The sequence below is a fragment of the Didymosphaeria variabile genome (assembly GCF_027946475.1).
Source record: "Didymosphaeria variabile strain IMI 356815 chromosome Unknown scaffold_4, whole genome shotgun sequence".
NCBI lineage: Eukaryota > Fungi > Ascomycota > Dothideomycetes > Pleosporales > Didymosphaeriaceae > Didymosphaeria > Didymosphaeria variabile.
The window spans coordinates 1,087,665-1,110,277 of record NW_026611623.1 but is presented as its reverse complement, the minus strand read 5'-3'; the positions used below and the strand labels follow the sequence as shown (position 1 = coordinate 1,110,277).

General features: G+C 52.2%; 9 protein-coding genes across 9 annotated transcripts; 4 read left to right on the top strand and 5 right to left on the bottom strand.

Annotated features, from left to right (window-relative positions):
* Nucleotides 1-2,864: 2,864 nt before the first annotated feature.
* On the top strand, nt 2,865-4,738 carry PRS1 (ribose-phosphate pyrophosphokinase 1; the record flags this gene model as incomplete). The annotated part of the gene is made up of 5 exons (XM_056214026.1): nt 2,865-3,084; nt 3,132-3,183; nt 3,228-3,301; nt 3,348-4,057; nt 4,103-4,738. 5 exons carry the CDS (start codon nt 2,865-2,867, stop codon nt 4,736-4,738), a joined length of 1,692 nt encoding a protein of 563 aa, XP_056071293.1.
* Nucleotides 4,739-6,146: 1,408 nt separating this feature from the next.
* Nucleotides 6,147-6,497, top strand: N0V89_005248 (uncharacterized protein; the record flags this gene model as incomplete). Its single annotated transcript, XM_056214025.1, has 1 exon — nt 6,147-6,497. The coding sequence occupies one exon, from the start codon at nt 6,147-6,149 to the stop codon at nt 6,495-6,497; it is 351 nt and encodes a 116-aa protein (XP_056071292.1).
* A 1,186-nt stretch (nt 6,498-7,683) lies between these two features.
* On the top strand, nt 7,684-10,232 carry N0V89_005247 (uncharacterized protein; the record flags this gene model as incomplete). Its single annotated transcript, XM_056214024.1, has 3 exons — nt 7,684-8,132; nt 8,179-8,829; nt 8,939-10,232. 3 exons carry the CDS (start codon nt 7,684-7,686, stop codon nt 10,230-10,232), a joined length of 2,394 nt encoding a protein of 797 aa, XP_056071291.1.
* Nucleotides 10,233-10,451: 219 nt separating this feature from the next.
* N0V89_005246 (uncharacterized protein) lies at nt 10,452-12,032 on the bottom strand (the record flags this gene model as incomplete). Its single annotated transcript, XM_056214023.1, has 2 exons — nt 10,452-11,865; nt 11,917-12,032. The coding sequence occupies 2 exons, from the start codon at nt 12,030-12,032 to the stop codon at nt 10,452-10,454; spliced, it is 1,530 nt and encodes a 509-aa protein (XP_056071290.1).
* A 475-nt stretch (nt 12,033-12,507) lies between these two features.
* On the top strand, nt 12,508-13,842 carry N0V89_005245 (uncharacterized protein; the record flags this gene model as incomplete). The annotated part of the gene is made up of 1 exon (XM_056214022.1): nt 12,508-13,842. One exon carries the CDS (start codon nt 12,508-12,510, stop codon nt 13,840-13,842), a length of 1,335 nt encoding a protein of 444 aa, XP_056071289.1.
* Nucleotides 13,843-13,925: 83 nt separating this feature from the next.
* On the bottom strand, nt 13,926-15,305 carry N0V89_005244 (uncharacterized protein; the record flags this gene model as incomplete). Its single annotated transcript, XM_056214021.1, has 1 exon — nt 13,926-15,305. The coding sequence occupies one exon, from the start codon at nt 15,303-15,305 to the stop codon at nt 13,926-13,928; it is 1,380 nt and encodes a 459-aa protein (XP_056071288.1).
* Nucleotides 15,306-16,246: 941 nt separating this feature from the next.
* N0V89_005243 (uncharacterized protein) lies at nt 16,247-17,936 on the bottom strand (the record flags this gene model as incomplete). Its single annotated transcript, XM_056214020.1, has 2 exons — nt 16,247-17,505; nt 17,660-17,936. The coding sequence occupies 2 exons, from the start codon at nt 17,934-17,936 to the stop codon at nt 16,247-16,249; spliced, it is 1,536 nt and encodes a 511-aa protein (XP_056071287.1).
* A 1,408-nt stretch (nt 17,937-19,344) lies between these two features.
* Nucleotides 19,345-19,869, bottom strand: N0V89_005242 (uncharacterized protein; the record flags this gene model as incomplete). The annotated part of the gene is made up of 2 exons (XM_056214019.1): nt 19,345-19,765; nt 19,865-19,869. 2 exons carry the CDS (start codon nt 19,867-19,869, stop codon nt 19,345-19,347), a joined length of 426 nt encoding a protein of 141 aa, XP_056071286.1.
* A 1,600-nt stretch (nt 19,870-21,469) lies between these two features.
* On the bottom strand, nt 21,470-21,977 carry atp9 (ATP synthetase subunit 9; the record flags this gene model as incomplete). Its single annotated transcript, XM_056214018.1, has 2 exons — nt 21,470-21,810; nt 21,884-21,977. The coding sequence occupies 2 exons, from the start codon at nt 21,975-21,977 to the stop codon at nt 21,470-21,472; spliced, it is 435 nt and encodes a 144-aa protein (XP_056071285.1).
* Nucleotides 21,978-22,613: the final 636 nt, after the last annotated feature.

Here is a 22,613-nt window from a genome sequence, read left to right as displayed (position 1 = left end):
CTGCTATGCTTATCAACAACGTCACATGTGCAGTGGGGAGAGTTGGCCGCCAAGTCTGTGAAGTGGCTTGTGCTAGAGTCATGGCCCGCCAGTCACATTCACCTTCCGATCCGTTCTCCGTCCTCCTTTCGCGATAACGTCCACTTGACGCATATAGCTAGTTGACGATGATCGATCAGCTTAGGACTCAACCTGCAACTATCTTTCGTCGAAGGGAACAGTCTCGTGCAGTCTGAGGGGAATCTCAGTCGGCCGCACAGCTTGTCTCGCGATCACCTGGACCCACCAGCATGCACATCGTCGCGGGAAATCACTCTGAGGAGAACCATCTTAGGATTGTTGTACAGGGCCATAAAGCTCTCATGCCAGAACTTTCTTCTGTTACACGGGATCGAGTGGACCTGGCGCTCGGTTCCACGTATGCAAGATGCGTGTCACTGTGGGATCGTTCGTATCAGAGGCGCCCGTGGCGCACTCGGAGCTAGGATCGATGCGCGTCATCCCCTCGCATTACCCACGCTTGTTACCACAAGTGTCTGTTAGTCATTTGTATGGTCATCCCTGTGTGTCTCTTCCGCACGTGAATTCAGCGCACTAATCCTTCCATCTCACCTCGAAATCGGAGAATGCTAACACAGTGTCAAAGGATCACGCGTGCGATGGCTTTTCCATTATACCAGACCTTGCCGCTAGCAGCGAGACGACGCTGCAATCTCTCCCACCAATCTATGAGCATTGTGAATCTCGCTAGGCATGGTCTCCGATGTGGACTCTCGTACACACTTCAGAGATTTGCACCCCGAATCACTGCGCGTCCACCCTAGCCTTCTTGTGCGCTTAAGGAGGGCGATCGGACCAGCAGCGTGATCCATATCGCAACTTCATATACCCGAAACTACACCGCTGTATACGCCGCGGTTGCGGCCAACCATATGTAATGCCTATAACGGCAAACGCAAGGTACTTCTGCGTCAATTGGGGCACAAATCACCGGCTACCATTATCAAGCCTCCGTTAAACTGAATATCGGGCACCGGGAGCGCACCGAGTTTGGGGTGAGAACGATCATTGGTCATAGATCTACATTGATCTCTGTCGTGCGTGCCGTTTTCTGTCAGCTTGCCATAGCAGTGATGCACGGTGCCTTGGCGGCGCACCTTAAAGCTATTGTTTCCTCGCATAGCCAGAACTTTGGGCAATTGAAGCCCAATACAGACTACTAGCACGCACGCGTCGGTACACAACCAATCGGGGCATTTTCGACCAGCCTTGCAGGCTTCGTCAAGCCACAATTACCAGTTCTGTGGATGGGAAGATGAGGATGGTACTTCTCGTGTCGCTATGAAGCTATCGGTCTACTTTAGCAACGATCCGAGTTTCACGACATTCGGCCACATCCGACTGGGTGAACCGGCGCCCCTAGCTTCTGCCTCACAAGACCCTCGTATGATGTGATTGTCCTATATCTGGACCGTTGTATCATGACCATCAAGGTACGTACCTCGAGACCGTCGTACTATCTCACCGCTCATAGCCTCGAGTGCTACCTTTCCGATGTCGAGGACTTTCATCTCCCCCACTGCAGCCTGTCGCCCACACTTCCCGTCGGGGTGCATAGAGAATAGCATGTGCCAATCTTCGTTCGTGAACGGTGCGCTGCGCTATCCTGCCTCGTCCACACCATCGCGTAAAACGATTATTGAGGGCGCAATTCTGGATGCCCTGGGTCGCATCGCACTGGGAGCATCTTCCCCACGCGACATACATCGCGAGTCGCATGACTCCGCTTCACGAATCAGAAATACCAGAAAGAGCATACGCTACGGCGCTTCCATACATCACAGCACAGCCAGAACGCTTCACTCCACTACGACAAGCTCAGGAAGGCTCTGATGGAGATGATGCCTTCCAAAAGTAAAGCAAGCACAACCAATCGGCTCTTTTCCAGCGAGAGGTACTGCAGGATGAGCAACGCTCAGCAAAGACCTACATATGACAGCGTGCAGGCGGTGAGGTCTGTACGAGATACCCGACGACGAATTTGGCAGTTTAAGGTGAACAGCGGCCGATAACGGCGTTACAGAAGCCCAAGGGAGAGATGTGACCACATGGTTTAAAACTTACAGCAGAATGCGGACGTCTTCGTTCAATATGGTACAATATTCGAAGTGCCATGCATCAGTCTTGCGGAGTGATTTTAACCAGTCTTTAACATAACGCAGCTCGCAAACGCGCTCTCTGGTCAAATGCATTTACCGTGTCACTCTCACGGCCATCCAGCGCCGCACCAAGGTCCCTGCACATTCCGTTCAATCTGGAAATGAACGCTTGCACAGTACTGGCTAACGTCAGTTAAAGGGATTCTTCTCCAGGTCCTGTACTGATTATAGATTGGGCTGCCTGCGTGAGGAGACCTTCACCCACAACCGAGGCAGATGCCTTCAGCGTTGTGTGGTGCTCTTCAGTAACAAAAGCGTGGAGAGTGCTAAGTGTCACGGCGCGGATAGCGTGGGGAGCATCGTGTGAGCGGATGTCATTGACGTGCGAAGGAGGCTTGTCACTGCACAAGAGCAGGCGAGGCGTGCCCCAGATAGGAGTCATGATTCGATGGTTGGACAGCTGTTGGTCGCGTGCCTGTGCCAGCGCACGGGAAGTCGTGCGCCCAACGAAGAATAAAGAGAGGCGCGAGTACGGTCACAGCTCCCTTGTACGCGCTCTCGTATACTCAGTAGCTGTGAATCATTCTGAGGTCACGTAACGAGCAGAGAGTCGCGCGCTGTTCCTTGTTGTCAGATCAGGGCAGGGGACAACCCGGCTGCTCTTGCCTGTTTGGTTATTAATGGCCTAGCGCCTACCCGCCCGATATGCCCGCTCAGAAAAATTACGGTGCTTCGTCCACCGCACTGGAGCTCTTCCACTACGATAACATCTCGCTCCTAGGCCCACCCAAGATGCGTGGTGCAATTGTCTTCAGCGGCTCCTCCCACCCGACCTTGGTCGATGGCATCTGCGACCGCCTGGGCATGAAGCGGGGCACCGCTCAGCTCAGCAAGTTTGCGAACGGCGAGACCTCAGTGCACATCCGTCCGTCGTCCCAGCCCTGACCTTCTTGTGGTGCTGATGGCGTCTAGACACCTCGGTGCGAGACAAAGATGTCTTCATCGTGCAGAGCGGGAGCCCAAAGTAGGTGCACAGAGCTCTGGGAGCTTCAATTGCTGACCACGCAGGATCAACGATGCTGTCATGGAGCTGCTGATCATGGTGTCGGCCTGCAAAGGCGGCTCTGCTAAGTCAATCACTGGTAATTCCATATCTCTGCTTCCTTCTGGCGGGTCTGACCAATTCAGCTGTCATGCCGTACTTCCCCTACGCCCGCCAGTCGAAGAAGAAGTCGCACCGTGGCGCCATCACCGCCCGGATGGTTGCGAACCTCCTCAATATCGCCGGCGTGAACCACGTCATAACCATTGATCTTCACGCGTCGCAGATGCAGGGCTTCTTCAAGTGTCCGGTCGACAACCTTATCGCCGAGCCCCTCCTTGCCCGCTGGATTCGCGTCAACGTGCCGAATTGGAGGGATGCCGTGGTCGTCAGCAAGAACCCAGGAGGCACCAAACGCGTTACGTCGCTTGCGGACGCATTGAAGCTCAGCTTTGGCATAGTCACAACCGACAGGCGAAGAGCCGCTACGGCGGTGCATTGGAATGAGAGCGCCATGTTCGAGCAATTGAGACTGGACGGCACGTACGAGACACCGGACCTGGTGGAAGCCGCTTTGGATGCAGATGCACAGATACTGCCTGCTCCTAGCCAGTCGTACAGCCCGGCAGCCGACGTTGGGAAGCCGAAACTACGGGCACGGGCACCATCAAATCCTCTCGAACGACGTACGAATGGGTCAGCAAACTTGCAGAGTCCGCTGTCAAAATCCATGCGAGCAGCCTCCATTGTCAGCACGAAGGAGGAAGAGAATCTTCCCAAACCAGACGAGAAGCCCGAGAAGGAACAAATTGAGGAAAACAGCGGCGAAGAGGATGCGGATGAATACACCGACGAGGTATGTGATCTTGGGAAGCTCTGGAACTCATACTGATTATTTTAGCGAGCGAGAGACGTCACTCACGGTCGGCTTGTACGTGGACACATCGTGGAGGATACTCATCCTTCACCTTCCATGTCCGCGGTATCGCATAATTCATGGCGGAATCGTGCCCCGTCTGATGGCGAAGATGCCGATATCCCTCAGCACATGATGTCGTCCTTCATGTCCACAGCATCGCACTCTGAGCACGCTCACGCGCATGCATTAGGAGGAACAATGGACGCGGCGGCATCGTCCGAAGACGAAGAGGAAGACCTGCGAAATCCTGATCTAGAGACCATGGTCACTTTAGTAGGTAACGTAAAAGACCGGCCCGTCTTCATTGTGGACGATATCCTTGACAAGTCGGCATCGTGGATCGCGGCAGCAGAAACGGTAGTCAAACGAGGCGGTGCTACGAAGGTGTACTGCATGGCTACCCACGCCCTCTTTGGCGGTGACGCCCTCGAGGAGTTGGTCGCATGCGAGTGCATCACCAAGGTCGTTGTTACCAACGCATTCCCTATCCCTGCAGAGACACAGGCCCAGGCACGCGATAAGCTTGTCATCCTACCCGTGGACAACTTGCTCGCCGAAGCCATCCGCCGCAACCACCATGGCGAGAGCATTTCCCAGCTCTTCATGCATTACGACTAGACAATCTCATCTCCGAGTAATGCGATTGCGGCATGTTTCTTTATGTTCTAAATCTTATTAGCGAGGCGCCATGGCTTTGGTTTTTTACCTTATCACAGGGAGGCATGGGGCGGCGTTGGCACGGCGGTCCTTAAAGCGTGTTTGCTCAAGCACCAGACCGAGAAATTGACGATTTACGGCTGCTATCCTTGTATCGATATCTGGACCGGTTAGGACTGTCAACAGACCAAAGTAAGTGTATGAATGATACCAGATATACTTTTCCTATGCAGGTCGACCTGTTGACTTGTCTCACCTTGTAGTCTCTTGCTGTCTTTTTGAAGACGGCGAGGCAGACACACCAACGATGCGGGGTTTTGGCCCCGCAGGGATCCCGTTCATACGGTGCATTCTTAACGGAGCGTTGGGAGAGTAACTTGAGGATTGCGAGCGCACTTCTGATAGTAGAGGTTGTGCTGTGCAAAGGATTTCACTTCGGTGGTTTCTTTTGTCTTCAAACATATGTCGCACGTGCTCTTTGTAGCGGGACTCATGTCGATGCTCTTTGACATTCAGCCTAAGATGGATTTCCGTCTTGGTCTGCGGTGCGAGGGTAGCCTTCAACGACGCTGATCTACACCCTGGTTCGATCTGCTGTGTATGGTGAACGCAGTGGCTTCGAAGTATGGGTACAGCACGATCAAGCTTCGAGCTTCCCTACCAACTGTAGAGCTTTCCTTGCTCTGAATGTTCTACCGAGCGGACATTTGCGAACGCGACTGCGGGCCGTTGTAATTAGCACAGTAAGTGCTTGATCAAGTATTGAGATAGGGCCCTGCGGATATGGGAATGCGACATGGCGGCGGAAAGCCGTCTGCAAGCAGGTGAAGCTTGATTACGATGAGATGCTAGAAAGCCAGTGGGTATCTCGTCAATCAAGCACCCTTCGCTCAAAGTATCTTTCAGAGTTCGCCAACTTCGGTAATTGCTGTTGTTTACAGCGAGTCAACGAACTCATATTCTATTAGCCTTTCTATACATCAAATGAAGTAGAGATGCCAAAATTATATTTTCTTAGGGACCTTCTTTCAAAGTTACGTTTTGAATTACCTCAGTACCCGGTAGATATAAAAGAAGGAAACGAGCAGGGTTCTATTAGAAACTGATAACACAGAAAGATACCCAATTAGTTAAAATGTTAGGTTGTTGTAGATTCTAATCACTCAGCTGCTGAGTGGTCGATCAGGTCTGTATTACCTACACGCATCGAAGTGGTGGTCAATTGAACAAGCCCCACTCACCACAGCCTCTCAACACAATCTGCCCACCTATATACATCGACCCACACAGATATTCCAACCTGCATCAAATTCCCCAGGACACCCTATACAACCCCCAAATTCCTCCGCTCTGGAGAGCACCTCTCAACATGGGTGGTCTTCATCCGAAGTACTCCTGTCGAAAAGGCCTGTGGCACTACGGGTGTTTCAATCGAGAATACGACCAGAGCCATTGGAAGGCAAAGCACTGGACACAGCACTGGGAACAGCACTGGTCCTATTGCTGCAGGCGCTACGACCCGATGCGCAACAAGTACACCGATATGCCAATCGTCTTTGAAGGTTATTACGACTACGACTCGCTGCCGCCCTCATGGTCGCCTGTGTTCCGGAGGGACACGGTGTCGCGGAACGAGCAGTTGTACGCTGGGCTGACGCTGGGGCAGTGGCTTTGGATGATCTTTGCGATGGTGGTTGTTATGGGTGAGTTTGAGAGTTGAGTGTAGGTGGAAGGAAGGAGTTCTAATGGGATGATTTAGGGTCGTTGTCGATCTATTTTAAAGTTCGCCGGAGGAGGAGCGAGCTGCGACCGATAGAGGCGCAGGCTCGCGCGGATGAGGAGGCAAAAGTGATGAAGAATATACCGTAGGGTGACTGGGTGTGCGTTTTCGATTCTGCGGGACTGCTATGGGGGTGTTGGGTTAAGACCTTGTTTGATGGCGAACATGACTTTTTTCAAATGGGACATTGGAAGGAGTTTCAAAAATAACGGCATGATATGGGAAGCAATAGACAATATTAAGGAGCTGATGAGGAAAACTATGTGGGTTTACACCTGCCATTTCTAGATCTTGCTTGTTGACGGGGGCTAAACACTAGCCTACCGTCTCCTCGTACATCTGCCCTAGTGGTGCAGCGAGTGATATCTGATTAGTACTAACATGTTCAGATTCATTCGCTCCAAGTTCTCTTTCGGCACTTTTATCACGTGCTATAAGGCAACGTTTGTAGGTGTAGTTGACGTGACTTATTAAGTTTTTGAGTCGCGATTCCTAGGATGGAACCGTCGTATGCGAAAGAGCTGCTTGGTAGCACTGAGAGCGTAGTTTCCCTCAAATGCTCCTTCCCATACGGTACACTAGCCTGCATCACTCCTTCCATGCCCCAAGTATGTCTCCTCGACCACGCAAGCCACTTCCTTCCCCCTTCGAACCTGCAGCAGGCGTCTTTCCCTCGCAAGCTCCCCCAGACCTTCTGCCTTGCATTCCTCTCCCGCGTACCTTTCATTGACATTGGACCACACTACTCCTGCCCAGTCCCACCGATAGGCACCCAGCTCCACTACCACCACTCCCGAGACCCGGCGCAACGAGAGCAATGAAGACGATCGGGGTAGCGTCCGCTGTTCACTCTCCGCTTCTTGCGCAAGTTGCAGGACACTGTGAGGAACAACAGCAGCTCGACGCATCCAGGGAAATACTCAAGGGAGAAATCCATGATTACACCAGCCGCTTCTTGTGCCTTCTGATAGGTTCATGCATCGTGCTGACCGGTGGACAGCCTGCATCAAAGCTAGCTGTATATGGTCAAGCTCGGATTTCACAGCCACGCCCCTCTGACCTTCATTGTGCGACAAAGTCCGCTTGAGCGACTTCGAGATTACGGATAGCACTCTACACGACTATCATGCCTGTCACGTTCGGTTCGGTCGGAGACATCATAGCGGTCTGTATCCTGGTCAAGGACTGTGTCGACGCGCTTAGTGAGACCCGAGGCTCTGCCGCAGAGTATCAGGCTGTCGTTCGAGAACTTTACATACTGGAAAAGGCTTTATTGGAAGTCGGCATCCTATCGAGAACACATGCCGTCACACCGGAACTCAATAACCTATTTTCAAGCATTACAACTGCTATCGACCAGTGTCGAAAATCGCTTGAAGCTTTCAAAGCAAAAATCAAGCCATATGACCATGATCTTGGAGATGGATCCGGTGGAGGTAAAGCGCATAAAATACTTGCGGGAACCGCCCGCAAATTTCTTTGGCAGGTACGAATGAAGGACGATGTCTCAAGATTCAGAGCCGAAGTCGTGGCTTACTCGATGTCAATCGACCAGCTTCTGGCCGCAGCAACCATGTCAGTATCGGGTTTCCACTTGTGAAACGTTACTGACTTGCACCAGGCACACAGTAAAGGCGGAATCGGACAAAGTTACACGCTTACTTACCCAACAAGATAACGCACTGAAAAGCCTGCAAGGGCGACTGAGCGAAGTGAACCGACGCGTAACAGCCGGCAATAACCTTCTGTTGAAGTTGGCCAAAGCAGCACGGGCGGAATGGTTGATGCAACTCGGGCAAGACTTGAAAACTCTCATGCTCAAGATCATGGCAGTAAACTTGGTTACTTACGCTGCAGTTGACAAAGTACAGAAGTCCATTCTGAGCATCGAGCAGAACATGCCTGCGTTGACGCGGTCAATAACGACTGAGCGCATATTTTACCTTGAGGATGCTATCGGGCGTGTGAGCACGATCACGCTGGACTTCATCACGTCCTGGGATGCACTTCTAGCTGTACTAGAAGTACGCTTCCAAGGCAAGCCTGGGATGAAGAAAGTGCTCAAGAAGGAGTATGCCATACAGAATCGTGCCACGAAGAAAGACGTCGATGTTTCACAGAACTGGGAGAGCACATTCCTACCCGGATTATGGTTTGATATGGATATGATCTTTCAGGAAGTGCAAGAGGAAGGCTCGAATGACTCCACAGGGGACACCTGTCCTCGATGTCAAACAAGGTCAAATCAACCTCCGGGGCTCCAAATCAGATGGTGAGTAGAAATCATCTCCAAGTGGCCGAACCAGCAGCTTAAACCTTCTATCATCGAATCTTACCACTCGGTAAACCTTAGATATCACTTACGACTGACATCTATACAGCTCTATATGCAAGCAAGTGTACCAGAGAGTCGTTGAGATCAACACCGATGCCGACACCTCAGCTCCTGCCACGACTCATACCATTGCCCCAGACGCGCCTGACTCTTTCGCTGTGGTCCCACCTCTTAAAGAGCGCCCTGTGATACATCCCGTGCCCCCATCACGGCCGGCCAAACGTAAAAGAGACGAAGACCCCGACGAAGAGCCAGCGAACTTCAATCGGGTGAGAATCAAGGCCAAGAGACGGCGTCTGGATAAGAGTCAATCAGATACACCTTCATCTGCTGAAAAACGAAAGTCAGACGATGCCATGGACATCGACAAACCGAACGATTCGCCAAAGCGCCACAAGTCTAACGCAAACGAGGGCTCGATCGATGAACACAGTCACTCAGCAAAGTTGTATCATCAGAAGAACCGAGAAGAAGGAAATCTTGAACCTTATACGTCTTCAACACCCGACCTGGAATTCAATAAAGCATTTGGGAACAAGAACCCTGGCCTGTTCTCTAGCCCTCCAGACGATACTTCCCCATCTAAAAAATCGCTGCAGAAGGAAGGCGAAGAACACAGACCACCACTTGGACGTGCTTCCCATGACGCACAATACAAATCACCTCCTCAATATGATCCCATAATCCATACCGATCCAAAATCAAATCCCCAACGGAGAGCGAGCGACCGAGAACCAGCAAAACTTCAAAGAAAACAAAGCAAGCCCTCGTCATACAAAACGCCTCGTGCTACGGAGGAGGACGCACGTCGAGCTGGAATCCCTGTAGGGTACTCTATCAAGAACTGGGATCCTACCGAAGTGCCCATAATGGTCCTTGGCAGCGTGTTCGATGCCAATTCTTTGGGTAAATGGATTTACGATTGGACAGTATACCATCACGGTCCTAGGACGCCTCTATCAGAAATGGCGGGTGAACTCTGGCTTCTATTGATTCGCCTTGCTGGCAAGATAAAACGTTCTGAGGCGATTATACCAAAAATACGAAGTAAAGAGAATTGTGAAATGGTCGAAGACTTTCTAGAGTCTGGTGAACGATTATGGATACGTTTTGCGAAGCTGCTCAAAGTGTGTGAGGATTACATGTGGAAAGCGGCCAAGAAAGAAAGTGGCGGGAAGCCGGCGTCGTTGGGCAATAACTCTGGTGTGGAGTTTGTGGAGTCAATGTTCGGCAAAGATCGAGAGCTCAACAAGACCGAGAAGTTGATGACGGGGATGCGACTCTGGAGCATGCGTTTCGACGCTAATTGCGAGGAAATTCTGAAGTATCCAGCTTCGTGACCTTGAGTAGAAAATAGCAGCAGTAGCAAACAGGTTCAAGGGCAAAAATAGGACGCACGCCTGTCTTGATTGGAAGAGTGTTTAGCGATCAGGTATAGAGCTATAAACGTGCAGGTGGACGCATCCGCACATCGCGAACATACGACCGAGACGAGCCGCTCGTCCTGCTTGCATCTTGTGTCCGTACTCAGAATATCGTACATTCGTTCTCTAAATATCTCAAAGCTGACGTCGCAGCCTCCTATCCACCATTCCCTCCCCATCTTCATGCTCTTCTAGCTCTCCAGTCACTCCTTGCCGTCTATTACCCCACCAGTAGACCGCCATAACCACACAAGTAATCAGCATACTAGCCGCATATAACAAGAGAATCGTCAAGAGAGCACGTAGATACCTCAGCGCATCACTCGTCCGGAAAATCTGCTGCCCGGCCAGTCCCCCCAAATTACTCCCAATAACCACATACGCAAGTCCTATGCTCCTCTTCGCCGGTGTCTCCGCATTTACACTGAGCCAAGCGTCATTCAAGCCCTGCGAAAGCGCATTCCCACTACCCAGGAAAGTGAAAACCCAGTAGCGCGTCCATTTGTCTGCGCGGAGCGGGAGACCGTACAGCGTGCCGGCGAAGGCCATGGACCATGCGAATGCGACAATGCACCATGGACCGCGGAGACGCGTAGCGTCCGAGGCGTAGGAGATGAGGAAGGAGAAGACGACGACGAGGAAGGAACTGACGGAATTCAGGGCGTTGGCTTTGGTCTTTGAGAAGCCGAGGTTTCTGATGACGAGGGGCCCGTAGAGTTGGAGACCGCCTTTGGGCGCGAGGCTGACGAAATTGAGGACGAGGTGTAGCCAGAGACGGACGTCTATGAAAGCCGACTTGATCAAGGCCCAGCTCATGTCTGCTTTGTAGCTGGCTGATGTGAAGTTGTGCCGGGAGATGAGAATTTTACGATCTTGGGATGTGAAGAAATCCCAGGCGCCGTGAAGAGGCTTGGTGTGCTCAGGGTTTCGCGGGAGAAAGAGGATGAAGATGACGAATACGAGTAATGTCAGAATGCCCTCGACTGATGGGCAGGGGACGTTAGCGAAGAATACATGTCTTTCATATTCGGGTAGCTTACTGATGAAAAGCCATTGCCAACCGGCAAGGCCCCCACTACCAGCAAGTTGGAGGATGCCAGATGCCAGCAAAGAACCTATCGCAGTTGCGAAATAGTTTCCAAAGTAGAACACGGCGGTTCGGAGCGCAAGCTCCTCTCTCGTGTAATACAGCGAAAGCACGTACTGGGCTCCAGGGATATAGCCACCCTCAAACAACCCCAGAAGGAAACGTGTCGCGTAAAAAGAAGACTTGTTCGTACACCAGGCTTGTGTCAACGCGATAGTGCCCCAGATACCCATCTGCCCCGTGAGCCAAAGGGGTGCTCCGATCTTCTGAAGTAGTACGTTCGAAGGCAGCTCAGCGATGACGATACCCGCGAGCATTAATTGGTTTCCGAGGTTGACATCGTCCGAAGTTATACCCAGATCTGTGGTGATGGTGTCTGTGAGTGCGTTCGAGATGTTGCTTCGATCAAGCTGCAGTACGAAGAATCCGAAAACGAGTAGGGGCATTAAGTATAGGTCGAGCCTGCCAGGTGAATAGATTAGTATAGAACAGAGTTAGTTTTTACACACTCACTTTCGCACGACCCTACGCTTGTCATCCAGGCTCCAAGATGGATCTACCTCCTGGGATCTTGCGTCTGAATCGTAGAGCTGAAGCTCCTGGTCTTTTGATTCAACAGTTCCAGCCATGCCGTGTGAGGATGGAACGCGTTTGGATACCTCTGTTATTCAAGGTGTGTACTATTTCGTAGGCCTGTGCCCATGGAGGTCTCAATATATATGCCCTATCACATAGTTGTCCAGATAATACTCCATCACGCAATTCGCTCGCGCACAAACGCGATTACGCTATGGTCTTCAGAGGGTGTGCGATGAGTGTGTTCATGCTTGACGGCGCATTTGTGGGGTATGGGGCAGCAGCTAGCGTCGGAGGTGAGCGTCGGAAGCGAGCGTCGCAAGCAAGCATCGGAGACAAGTATCGGTGGTGAGCGTCGGCAGTGAGCGAAAAATGTGGGTCGTGATTTCAGGGAGTCGGCGCTGTACCTATGCCGACGACTCGGTGTATCCTGTCGTTTACATCCAGAAAACGAGACGAGCTGTTCAGGCGAGTAATCCGTTAACCTGATTTAACGGCAACGTGCAAGCATCCAGCAATAATCAGACCATGTCCAAAGACCCAAATCGACCGAACATAGTCCTGATTCTAGCAGACAATCTGGGATGGGGCGAGCTGGGCTGTTACGGAGGAGGCGCATTGCGCGGCGCCTCAACTCCACGTATCGACAACTTTGCGACCGAAGGCCTCCTCCTACACAACTTCAACGTGGAAAGTGACTGTGTCCCTACGCGTTCGGCTCTGATGACAGGGCGCCATCCCATACGAACAGGCTGTCTTCAATCAGTGCCAGCCGGATTTCCCCAGGGACTCACACTATGGGAGAAGACGCTCCCCGAGTGTCTGCGCGAAGAGGGCTATGCAACTGCTCACCACGGCAAGTGGCATCTAGGGGATATACCAGGGCGCTATCCCTCCGATCGAGGGTTCGACGAGTGGTTCGGGATTCCGAGGACGACAGACGAGAGTCAATTCACTTCCGCTATTGGATTTGACGCCGAGGTGGCGGAATTGCCATACATCATGCAGGGCACCGCTGGCCAGCCATCAACGGAGGTCTGTGTCTACGACCTAGAGAAGCGGAGGCTGATTGACGAGATGCTGGTGGAGAAGAGCAAAAATTGGCTTTCAAGGAAGGCGTCAGCCAAAGCTCCATTCTTCCTGTACCACCCCCTCGTCCACTTACATTTCCCCACGCTGCCGCATCCAGACTTCGAACGCTCCACGGGTAATGGAGAGTTCGCAGACTCTATGGTTGAGATGGACTTCCGTGTGGGTCAACTTCTGGATCATATTGATGATATTGGGGTGCGCGAGAATACAGTAGTTATATTCGCGTCGGACAACGGACCAGAGTTTAGGCCGCCGTACCGCGGGACCGCGGGGCCGTGGTCAGGCACCTATCATACAGCCATGGAAGGAAGCCTCCGCGTTCCCTTCATCATCAGATGGCCTGGGAAGGTGCCACAAAACGTCACCTCAAACGAGATGGTCCATATTACGGACATTTTCACAACTGCAATAGCCATAGCAGGGGCCACAAAGCCTAAGGATCGACCTATTGACGGAATAGATCAGGTGAGGTTCTTCCAGAGCCCGACCGTGGAGAAAAGCGAACGTGAGGGATTTCTTTTCTATCTCAAGGATGACCTTAGGGCTATTAAATGGAGGCATTGGAAACTACACTTAATCTGGGAGCCAAAGGTGAATCAGTCGTCGGGAAAGCTGGAATCGCCTTATCTATTCAACACTCTTCGCGATCCGAAAGAAGAAGGTGATATTCTTGCGTACAATACGTGGGTGTTGCAGCCTATGATGAAATTGAGGGCCGCATTCCAGAAGAGCCTGGCGGAGGATCCTGCCCGTATCAAGCCAATGACATGACCATAGACTAGAGACCATTTCCAGTTGTGTGAGACTTGCCTGTGGAGCTAGGATTGATTGCGCGTATAATTTGCGAGTAATGATCATATCCCCCACACGAACGGTGCCTGCGTGTTGGTGTTCTGGTGTAGGAACTCGTCCGGCAACAAGCCGGGCGGATCTCCTAGTTCTGCCACAAAAGTGAAAGGGAATAGGGTCGGATCAAGGAGCTCAAAATTTTCGTTTCGAAGGGATATACCGTGATCAGAATATTGTCGCTGTACTTCCTGGCTTAGCTTGTCGAATATTTCCCGGCAAGGCTTTCCAGCAGGGTACCGTTCGACCATGCCCCATAAAACCGAGGAACAGATGTGTGTCGATGTGCGCATAGAATCAATGTCAGGAAATCCAATTTGTGGGCACTTCTTGATGCAGTAAACGAGAGTAACGCCGGCGCGAAACAGATTGTGGACGGTGCGCCAGTAAAACCGTAGCTTTCCGCCCTGGAAACTAGAGCGATAAGCTTCGATAGCCTTCTGCGCGCAATCTGCGAGGAAGGCCATATCATCGCTGGAAACTGTAGGTATGTTGCGGGAAGGTGAGAACAAATGGGTCAATGAGTTGTATAGGTTTCCATCAAAGATTTCCATTGGCGCAAGTTGGCTTGAGGAGTGTTGAACAGGAACACTAGCTCGCCAGTCATATAGCCTTCGACGCATATCATCACGCCAGCGTTGGTGATCGAAATCTCTCGAAGCTAGAGGCTGTCTTTGGTGCAGTATCTGCACGATTTCAGACTCAAGTTGTCGATAGCGAATGAGGTGTAAAGCTAAGGCTTTCCGCGAAGGATTTGGTTGTGGCGATATACCGTCCTTGGTGATGTATTCGTCATCCACATCGACCGGGAGTGACACGGAAATCGACTCGTCCGGCACTGACACAGGGCGGCCAAGCACGGCACACAAATTTCTTTCGTAGGTGTAAATCGCCCAGAATAGTCGCTTCCTTCGGTCCAAAGAAAGCGAATCCTGAACAAGATGAGCTGGAGGTTCTTCGTGAAGTCCTAGATCGATAGCGAGCCTCGTTGCTTGACCAATGATGTGCCAGATACCGGCTGGGCCCGACGAAAACGATGCGTACTGAACGCTGAGAAGCAAGACTTCCAAGTGTTGTAAGTCGCCAGTGAGGATAGTATCGGCACTGCTACGAAGAATCTGATTTGCCGTGGATGAGAATGCATCAGCTTTCGTAGCAGGGACGGAGGAGTCGGTCCGATTTACCAACTGGATAGCGACAGCCAGGACCATGAATAGTTTGTACTTGTTTACAACGTCCAAACTGTCGAACGGGGTATCGAGGAGGCGCAAGACATCAGCTCGGTAGAGTATGGGAGAAAAGAAGTCGCAGTGCTCAAAATACGCTTCAATTAGTCGTGAAGAAACATCCTGGGCGGGTAGCTGCACAGCTCCTTCAGTCGGCAGCATATCGACGATCGATGTCGACCATGATTGTCGGCCAGTCTCATCATGACTTGGTGGGGAACCCAGATCATGGAGAAGCAGGCGAAGCAGTGGCAAGCCGCTTCCAGTACCGATGTGTCTGGGTGCTGGAAAAGTCGAAGGATGAATGGAGACATAACTGGCTTGTGCAAGTGTATTTTCGACAATGTGCACATCCGCGCTTGCTCCTCTTGGAGTTGACAGTGAGCGATAATGATGGAGCTCCTTCTTAAGCCGCGCGACGTGGTCTTCGAGATTTTTCAGATAGCTTTGCTTATTAGACTGGCTGTTTTCCTGAGCTGTACCTAGGGGAATTACCTTCGTGGTACTATTGAGCCGTCTACATCGTGCCCGACACATTCAACACCAGCGCGTTCGCAATTGCCGCATGCGGGTAGGATTTGGTCGCAACGCTGTTTTCTAGACTTGCAGCGAGCACAAGCTGTAACGTTCGAACGCCTTACATTTGATCGTCGGGGTTCGGGTGGCATGGGGGCCGGTTGTCGAGCGATGCAGAAGTGCTGGTTGATGGAGAAAGCGATGGCAGGCAATGGTTGGGTATCGATAACCGCTCTAGTGTTAATAACGTGACCTACAGCCAGCAACACCAAGTCATCTCAATATCAAGTCGTTGAAATGGAACATATTCGTTCGCAAACATGATATTTGGGCAAATGTACATCATGACGAACAGCTGAAGAAATGGGTATCATACAATAGCACCCCAGTGAACTCCATACAATAGCACCCCAGTGAAATCAAACACAACGCCTGAACAAGATCTTTCCAATAAGCAAATGCAAACCATGCAATACCACGCATGCAGGAAAGGTGCGTAACATTCGCTCAAGCCGTCTGCACTCCAGCACGCAAAAGCGGCGAGTGACTCCGAAATCCATGCACGTACATCCGAACCCAAGTAGAACTCAGCTGTTGTACAAATCTCTCTCATCGATCTGCAGATCCGTGTAGAGGCCTTGCATCGAGTCGAGCTGCAGCCCTTGTGATGGTGGCGGCGTGGAGTACGATGCGAGACCATCGAAAGCAATGGTCGGAGGCGGGTCGTGTGGGATTAACCCAGCGTGGTAGGACGGAGCATCCTGATCCATGATGTTTACCGACTGCGGATGTCGAATGGAGCGCTCTATGTGTTGTGGGATTTGCGGGACTTGCGGCGAAGGACTCAAGATACTTGGCGATCTGACGTCGCCTGTAAAAGAGTGGTGCTTTGGCGTCGGAGTGTCGGGGAATCCGCCGCCAATACCTGCGAAGCTCATGTCCGGTGTTGACTTATGGCGTGGATGATGCGGGATGCTCTGCTGCAAGGGCCCCATTGGAACGGCGTGTTGCGGCGTGGGCTGGGAAGAAAAAGCGAAAGGTTGCTGCCAGTTTTGTGACGCTGCCTCGTAGACTTGCGTTAGGATAGTGTCAATCGCTTCGTCTTTGTAGCACGATGGATTCTTATCGAGTCTTCCGGATACAATTTGTAGGTTTCTGAGAAGTTGCCGGTGGTCTGGTCCCCATGACAGGGAGGGTATGGTGTTGTGGTTCCCGCTCTTCCGGCTATAGTCGACGATCATGCCCACAATCTTTCGTCTAAAGTGTGGCTGGGCTGAGAGGATGTGATTGAACGAGTGGCTGATGTTCCAGTCAAGTTTCTGCGGAGTGGAGGCATGAACGTCTTTGACGTGGTGGACGAGTTCTGCTACCCCATGAAACACCTTGCCTCCCTCCACCAGGACTCCTTGAGCGTGACAGTACCCGCACCCAAAGGCTTCGTGCACTTCGAAGTCGGCCTCATATGGACCGACGAGATCGTCCAAATGCTTACGGAAGTGCTTGTCGAAGCCATTCTTAATATCCTTCTTGCAGTCCGGGCAGTACAGTTGCTTCCGCGCTGGCTTTGAAGGGGGTTTCGAAAGGACCTTCTTCTTTTCCACTCGACTATGTGATGAAGGATGTGTGATGTTTGTGGACGAAGACCCTTTAGAAGACACGGAGCGAGTGCGAGTGGAGTTACTGCGCGGGAGGGAATTATGGGCAGGCAGCGGCGGGCGCAGATAGGGCGTAGTTTGGTAAGTGGCGAGTGCAGGTGGAGTGGCGGTGAAGGCGTAACTATTTTTGTTATCGATAGGTGAGCGCGGACGATTTATTGAGGGCTGCCGGCCTCTTTCGCTCTGCTCATCTAGTACACATGTCAGCTTCTAGCAACCTCGTCCCCAGGGCGTGCAATAGCAGATAGCTACCGAATGAAAGTCGGGGTCTAGACAGTGCTTAAAGTGTTCCCGCACAGAGCCCTACAGATGCGAGGGTCTGCCAGCACAAACACAACGACTTACTAGTTGCAGCATCCCGAGGATTGATCAACCTGCCTAAGGTTGCTTCCGACACACCTTCCAGCGAGCCTAGGAGATTGTCTACGGCCGGTCGACCCTTATGCTCGAGCAAATCCAGTATCCTGCCTACGCCAGCAGACCCGAGCTTCAACAAAATTGCAATGTCGTTTCTGCCGAGCCCATGCTTGAGAAGCTCATCGAGTGCTTCAAATATATTCTCCAGCGACGGATGATAAAATGGACTGGCGGTGGAGGAAGGCGGCAGAGATGGTGAGGCCATCTTGCGGGCAATCAGGCTGAGGGCATGCACTGCGTGTGCTGAAGGTAGACTGGATGGTATTAGTATTGTTGTGTAGGAAGGAAAGCGGCGAGACGCACTGCAGAGGCCGAAGGTGTGTACAGCTTCGGTGACAGTGACGGTGACGCGCAAGGCTACGAGGCAATGACCGCCTTTAAACAGCCTCGTGGAGAGCTCGGAACGCGCGTATGCGAAAGTCGCAGTAGGAAGCCCGTAAGCCGTAACGAGCAGGTAAATCGCGAGTACAGGACGCGCAAGACGCAACGAAGCAAGATACAAAGGGCGCGAGGTGCTAGGCACAACGAAACTCTGCAAAACTCGGGCAGCTCACAACATCGCACTGCACATGACGGCACCGGCGGAAACCCACTCAGAACGCGCTGTGGCAGAGTGGCGCATGCGGTGGTCTCGCCTCTTCCCCTCGAGCTCGCCGCGGGCAAGCAAGCTTTCGCACTGCCCCCCTTGACACTCTTAATCCGCATGCCGACCAATGGGTGCGCAACACGGGGAACTGGCACCCTTTTCGCTAGAATCAAAACATCGCCGTTTTCGCGAGAAGTTGCGAGCTTTGCGGAGAAGTCTAACGGTACAAGAAGCATCGCGTAGCGCGGATGCTGACGTGCAATGCCAATGCGAATTGCATCATGCTCTTCCAAACGTACTCGTGCTATTTGGCATCATTGCAACCTTGCGAATCGCTTGCAGATGTGAGGCGTGCTTATATCACGAGGCCACATCCCCGAGATCCTCCAGCCTTGCGCACATCTTGAGCCCAACCATTGAATTAGCTGTTAGTACGAGATGTATTATCGCATAGCGCAACTGAATGGGAGTGATGATACTGTTCGAAATTGGAAAGCTGATCCGGCGTTGGTAGCCGCTTAATCAGGTAATTAACAAAAGCCATTGAACACGGAGGGGGTGTACTTTCTTTACTCCAGAATAGCACCTTTAAACACTCCTAAAAGGGCAAATACTAAAGCCATCGACCCCGGTTGAAGCAAGGGACACTTGAAGCTACCTAATCAGGTAATTAACAAAAGCCATCTTAGATTTTCAACCGTCTACGGGTTGAGCTTCTCCACTTCGCCTGGCCACAACCAAAGGCCACTCGAACCTTGCGCATACATCATCTTAGCATCTCCATCAGCGCAGGTACCAGAAGCTATATTCTCGCAATCGTTACTGGGATCATCCTGCCCGTCGTTCAACATTGACCTCAGCACATCACAATCAACATGCAAACCTTGGGCCAAAACGAGTGCATTAGTGAGACCAACCCATTATTATCCATTCACACTCATCTTAAGGAAAGCTATATACATTTGCACCGACGTGCCCTTCTTCGTCCCATACCTACATACATACATCTACCCATTACTCTAGTCTCTTACAACCAGCGCTTGCTCAATGTAGCAGCCGCATCCGCATCATCAGGGTTGTTGGCACGCAGCGCCGCAAGGATGCTGTTCACATCATCCTGTCTCTTCTGGATGTTCGCGCGGGCGGCATCCGCGTCATCAGGGTTGTTCTCGCTGAGCGCAGCAAGGATGCTGTTCAAGTCGTCCTGGGCCTCCCGCTTGGTCATGGCGCTCTCGGCGGCGTTAGCGTCGTCGGGGTTGTTGGAGCGGAGGGCCTCGAGGATGGCGGTCAGGTCGTCGCCGCCCTGCTGGGTCTGGGGCTCGGGCTCGGCAGAGCGAATCTTGATCTTCATGGCAGAAGCGGCCGCATCGGCGTCCTCCGGGTTATTCTCACGGAGGGCAGCGAGGATGGAGGCTACATCGTCCTGGGGATCGCGCTTCTCTGACGTGCTGGGTCAGCCTGGTACGTGTGGTGAAGATACAGGAAGAGTAATACCCGACGCAGCGAAGACAGCAGTGGAGAAGGCTGCAGCAGCGATGATAGCGAACCTCATCTTGACTAATTAAGATGTTATAGTTGTTATAAGAAAGCGTCTAAGAAGGAAACGTGACCGGCACTGGAATTGAAAGCTTTGAGATGGACAATAACACTTGGCTAGTTGGGCTGGGCAGTCCTCCTTTATAGCGTAGATGAAGATGCCTGAAGATGAAAGGCAAGATTGAGGCTTGATGTTGCATCTGATTTGGAAGATGCATCAACTTCGTTCGAGGTTTCACGGTTGATCATGTTCCCGTAGAAGATTGACCCAGTCGGGAGCTGCCGTACCAAGACATTGACGAGAAGAACATGGGAAGTCCTGGGAACGTCTAGATTTAGCTTGTAAGTTTGCAGTTTTTGAGGTGGTGTTTCGAGCGATCGTGAAGCGCGCCAAGTTTCGAAGCACTGCTGAAACACCGTGCGAACGACATCATGACCCAGATCGCTGAGTCGTTATCTCGCCGCCGAGGGATCCTTGGGAACATCTCTTTGGCACTGAATCCCCGCTGGGAATATCATCTCCAAACGCGCTTTCTGCACAGCTGAAGCAGGTTTGGGGTCTCCACCTCGCCGGGCCCCAAGACAGCCACGAAGCTTGTCTTGCATTGACGCAATCCATGCGCATGCTCGTAGAGCACCGTTTCGTTTTGATCTCTGGGTATGTACGCCGGCTACGATCGGACCTCAATGGCCTTGAAGCTTCACGAGGACATTGCGCGGGGTGCGCGGCGGTGCCGTATTAATTGCGCCAGATGATGGCAGGGACGGGTACCATTTCATCGAAAGACTACAACTATTACCTCTCAGCATATGCATCATCTAGAAGGAAGAATTACTCACTTTGGCTACGCGAACTCCCCGACGGTTGTGGGAGGTAGTGCTGTAATGTTAGTGATGGAAAGCGACGATCAGTGAAGTCCAGCAAGCGCATCTTTATACAGAGAGGCTAGACTGTGCCAGAACTGATATTTGAGCAACATTGAGCTGGTTTCGCAGTGCTTAAAGAGCTTCTTTCCAGCTGAACTGAACTGAGCCGTAGGCGGGGCCCATGGTGATCGTAGCTCGACCGGTAAGGCGACCAAGCCGGTTACGGTGCGAGCGCGAGGTGGAAGGAGCTCACCCTTATGAAGGTGCGAGCGATTCACCCTTGAGATACGGCCTCTCCGGCGGTGTGCGGTGTGACGGGTCACCTGTTGTTAGCCTGAGGGGTGAGGTTGGCTGGAGAAGCTTGGCATCGCGGACCTGGCCAGGTTTCATCAGCCAGGAACTATCAGCGTCCAATTGCTATCACACAGCATCGGAACGGGGGTCATGAAGCATCGGAATACGACTGCAGGGTGTAATTGAGCCCATTGAGCTCTATCTCGGGCATCCGCAGGCGTCACAGCATGGCACGCAGACGCGTGGTTTGAACCTCGGATATGAAATTAAGAGCAGCTAAAGTGGGAACTTGCTCCTCAGATTGCTGATCTAGAGTACATGTTTTACACAATCCGAGCTGCCACTAGACTAGGAAATGAGGTAGTCTTATATGCACACACCCATCCGCAAAATTTTCCACCCTGAGACCCGACCCGTAGACCCGAATAACAGAGCGAACCCAGCAACGCACCACTCTATGCAACGTAGAGGAGCAAGAAGGACATCATGAGAGCGAAGAGACCAGTAGCTTCGGCGAAGGCGAAACCGAGAACGGCGTACTGGAAGAGCTGACCCCTGAGAGACGGGTTGCGGGCGACACCCTGGATGAGGGCACCGAAAACCGTACCGATACCAACACCAGCACCAGCAAGGCCGACGGTGGCGATACCAGCACCCTGAATCTTGGCGGCGGCGACCATGGCGGCGGCGGTCGACTCAGCAACGATGCCACGGCTCTGGATGATCTGGCGGCCGGCGTTGTTCTTGAAAGCGTTGCGGACGGCGCCGTTCATGACGAGCGAGTTCTTGGGCTGGGCTGCTGGGTGTCAATTGATGCCAATGGCAGACGGGCGGCCCTCAATGAATGGAGCTGCGATGCATATGCGTACCATTGGTGGAGATGAAGCGCGCAGCAGGCTTGCTGGTCTGGACGGAACGGGCGGCCAGGCGGGCGGCGCCGAAGGAGCGGGCGATGGCAACCATTGTGATGACCGGTCGGAGTGAGCGGAGATGGATTGAGGATGGAATGAAGGTGCAATGGATGGAGGTGGTTGAGAAGGTCGGGAGGAGGTGCAGAAAAATCCGCGAGAAAGAGAAGGAGCTACCGCTGACCTAAGCGGGGCCCAAGCTTCCGAAGCCCGGGCCGCCTCGGAATCACCAGGGGAACAATCGATACCTTTGAATGCGCGTCAAATGCTATCGAAAGTCATCAATTGCATTGCAGTGGGAGGGATGCCCATCTTGCCAAATTCTGCAGTCTGTAGGAGCTCCATTGCGCCCTCCTAGAGCTTGGGTGTAGCTCCCAGAAAGAGTTGTGGCACGGGAACACGACCCCAACTTCACTAGCTTGTACCCTTGCCGACTCCACCTCCGCAAAAGTCTACATTTTCCCGAGACAATACAAACTCTATGGAACACTCTGGAACATTATTCCTCTGAGTATGACATCGCATCTGCACGTTGTCGTAGGCAGAGCAGTTCCCACACCTTGTGGAGCTTGAGGACATCACCTGGGCACAGTACATATACGACCTTCCACCATACATTAGGTTCAGGCCTATGATCAACATTTCAGAGACGATATACATGAAAAAGCTGTATGCAAACTTGTGAAGAGCC